The 2,721-nt window shown below is 41.0% G+C and overlaps 1 protein-coding gene across 1 annotated transcript in view; it reads right to left on the reverse strand.

Annotated features, from left to right (window-relative positions):
- Positions 1-2,062: 2,062 nt before the first annotated feature.
- Positions 2,063-2,721, reverse strand: part of LOC119414848 (homer protein homolog 3) — a 140,611-nt gene continuing 139,952 nt past the window's right edge. The window contains exons 17-18 of the mRNA XM_037681969.1: positions 2,364-2,444; positions 2,063-2,256 (exon numbers count right to left, since the gene is read on the reverse strand). Of these exons, the coding sequence (XP_037537897.1) occupies positions 2,065-2,256; positions 2,364-2,444 (273 nt within the window). The 3' untranslated portion in view covers positions 2,063-2,064. The remainder of the gene's footprint in view (positions 2,257-2,363; positions 2,445-2,721) is intronic.

Below are 2,721 nucleotides of genomic sequence, written 5' to 3' on the forward strand. Positions count from 1 at the left end.
ACTGCAAAGTAGCAAGGGACTACTATATTTCCAATTCTAATCTGAACAAAGAGGAATGAACACTTCTGCAACCTAATGTATGTGGAAAATCTGTAAAATTTGTTCTCTATATTATGCTTTAGCCTATAATGTTACGCTGACTACAAAATTACTGTATGGCCACAAATAGTTGACATAACTGGTAAATGTCCAATAAGCATGTATGTGTACTGTATGTGTATTTTATTTATTTTCTATGGATCAAAGTGTTTGGTTCCTTTGTAAATGGTAAATGGACTGTACTTATACAGCACCTTTCTATCTTATTTCAACATACTCAAAGCTCTTTACAACAATCTGTGCCTCATTTACCCATTCATACAGCTCTATACTAGATCTCTACAAAGCTAATTGAACAAATCATTCTAAAGAGTCTAATCAGAGCTTTATCACATTCATACACTGATGGGACACACATCAGAGGCAATGAGGGGTTCAGTGTCTTGCCCAGGGACACTTCAGCATGTGACTGCTGGTGGATTCGAACCCCCAACTCTCGCATTGGAGGACGACTGCTCTGACCACTCAGCCACAGCCGCCCCACCCGCCTTTGTGTATTGACGTTGTCATTGTAAATTTTTAAAAGCAACTTTTTATCTCTCACAACAGTGCACTGCCATTTTGTTTAGAAAAGTTGTAACTATTAACATGAGCATCAGTTTATGTACTTTATATTCAAGCACTTAGCCTAAACTTGGTTTATCAAACTAAATGTATAATTTAAAGCAACATTAACCGTTACATGTATGTTGTTGGACACAGCGGGACCACTTGTTCATCACAAAGTACCTGTTCTGAGCCCACAGTGGTTCTGGTGCTTGAAGAAGACCAGGAATCATTTCTTCTTTTTCACAGCCCAGTTCAGGTTAATCTCGTCATTATTGCCCCTTTTGCACTGCCCTGCACACCCCTGCTCAGCCTGGCTCAGCTCAGCCTGGCTCAGCTCAGCCTGGATCAGCTCAGCCTGGATTTGCACCTGCACTTTAGGACAGATTCCAGAGGCGTGTCCAGAATCTGTTCTGCTAATAAGAGTTCTGCGATGAGTTACTCAAAGCAGTCTGCTCCTCAGATAAATTATATTCAATTATTATTTTTATATATGAATATTTCTGTCAGTGCCCTGAGACGATTTCTGTTGTGACTGGGCGCTGTATAAATAAACTGAACTGAATTAAATCTGATGAACAATGCTTGTTTAGTGATTTGTTCATCTGTGAGTTAGAATAAAGTTGAACCAAAGGCTGTATCTCTTCTTTAAACATGTTGGAGGGAAATATTCCTGAGAGATCCAATAATTTTGTGTCTTCTTATGATTTTTCAGCTGAATTAACTTTAATTAACAGATTATTTAATAAAGTCAAAGTGAAAACAGGATTTCACGATAAAGCCGGCACCGTTTATTTAATTTAATCTTCACTGATTTAAAAAAACTTGTTTTTTTACACATAAAATGTTTAAAAAAAAGTTTCCACCCCCGTCCCTCCATCCCGGTCCTCCCGCCTGCCAGGGCTCAAATCCGGCCTTTGTGAGCAGGCGAGGCCGGGGCTTGGGGTTCGGCCTCGCGGTCTTCAACAGGTCGGCAGCTCGTATGATCCTCCGCGGTGACAGCGCTCGCTCAAATTTTCTCGTTGGTCACCAAACACAAAAAACGCCTGGACTTCAGAATTAAACACGGCGTTGTCATTATTGTTTTTAAAATCTTAAAAATAGATCCAGCCGCTGCTCTGCATCCAGAGAAATTGCAAATGGCGGCTCAGTGAAAAGTTTCTGAGATCCAGTGACTCCTCCCCCTGACCAATCAGAGTCCTGCATTCATGTTTCAGTCCCGACTCAGCTCGGCTGAGCTCGCTCGGTCCCACCAGAGAAGCAGGGACGAAAAGAGTTCCTGAATCAGCCTCAAATCAGCTCAAAATACTAAAGTGCTGGTGCACAAGGGCGGGCTGGCGGGCTGCCCAGAATTGGGGCTTATTAGGGGCAGTGCAAATGGGGCAATATGTTTCACACCGAGTCACATTTTGTCTTCTTCTACTGCCTTCTCTCAGTTAGTTTCACAAGGCTCTGGCGGAGGTCGTTGAGGTCAAAGATCTTGATGTCCAAAATTTCTATTGCTTTCTGGATTTCCGTGTCCACACGATCTCGTTCCTCTAGAGAATTAAGGAGATTCTGCTCTGAGTTCTGGACGCGACGCTCCAACTCGGAGTTTCTTATCTCCATCTCCTGCAGGGAATAGAATGCAGACTGGCTGTTTCATAACAAAATATCAAACAATTACGGAAAGAGGGATTCCAATGGATGGTTTTTAATCAAAAGTGAAAACTATTCACCGTTAATCTGAGGATGGCTTCCTCTCTCTCATGTTCCATCTCGTCGTATTCTGATGTCTTGCTTTGCAAAATGTGAATCTCCTAAAAACAGAAGAACATTTTTTAAAATAAAAACTAAACACCATGAAAAAACTACTTTTATTGCTTTTTTATTTATTGTATATATATTCTTATTTCATCCATCCATCTATCCAACCAGACATCCATCTATACAACCATTCATCAAATCATCCATCCATCCATCCATTCAACCAACCATCATCCATCTATCCAACCAGACATCCATCTATACAACCAGACATCCATCTATACAACCAGACATCCATCTATACAACCAGACATCCATCTATACAACCAA

This window comes from Nematolebias whitei, chromosome 9, assembly GCF_014905685.2.
Source record: "Nematolebias whitei isolate Nwh7 chromosome 9, NemWhi1, whole genome shotgun sequence".
NCBI lineage: Eukaryota > Metazoa > Chordata > Actinopteri > Cyprinodontiformes > Rivulidae > Nematolebias > Nematolebias whitei.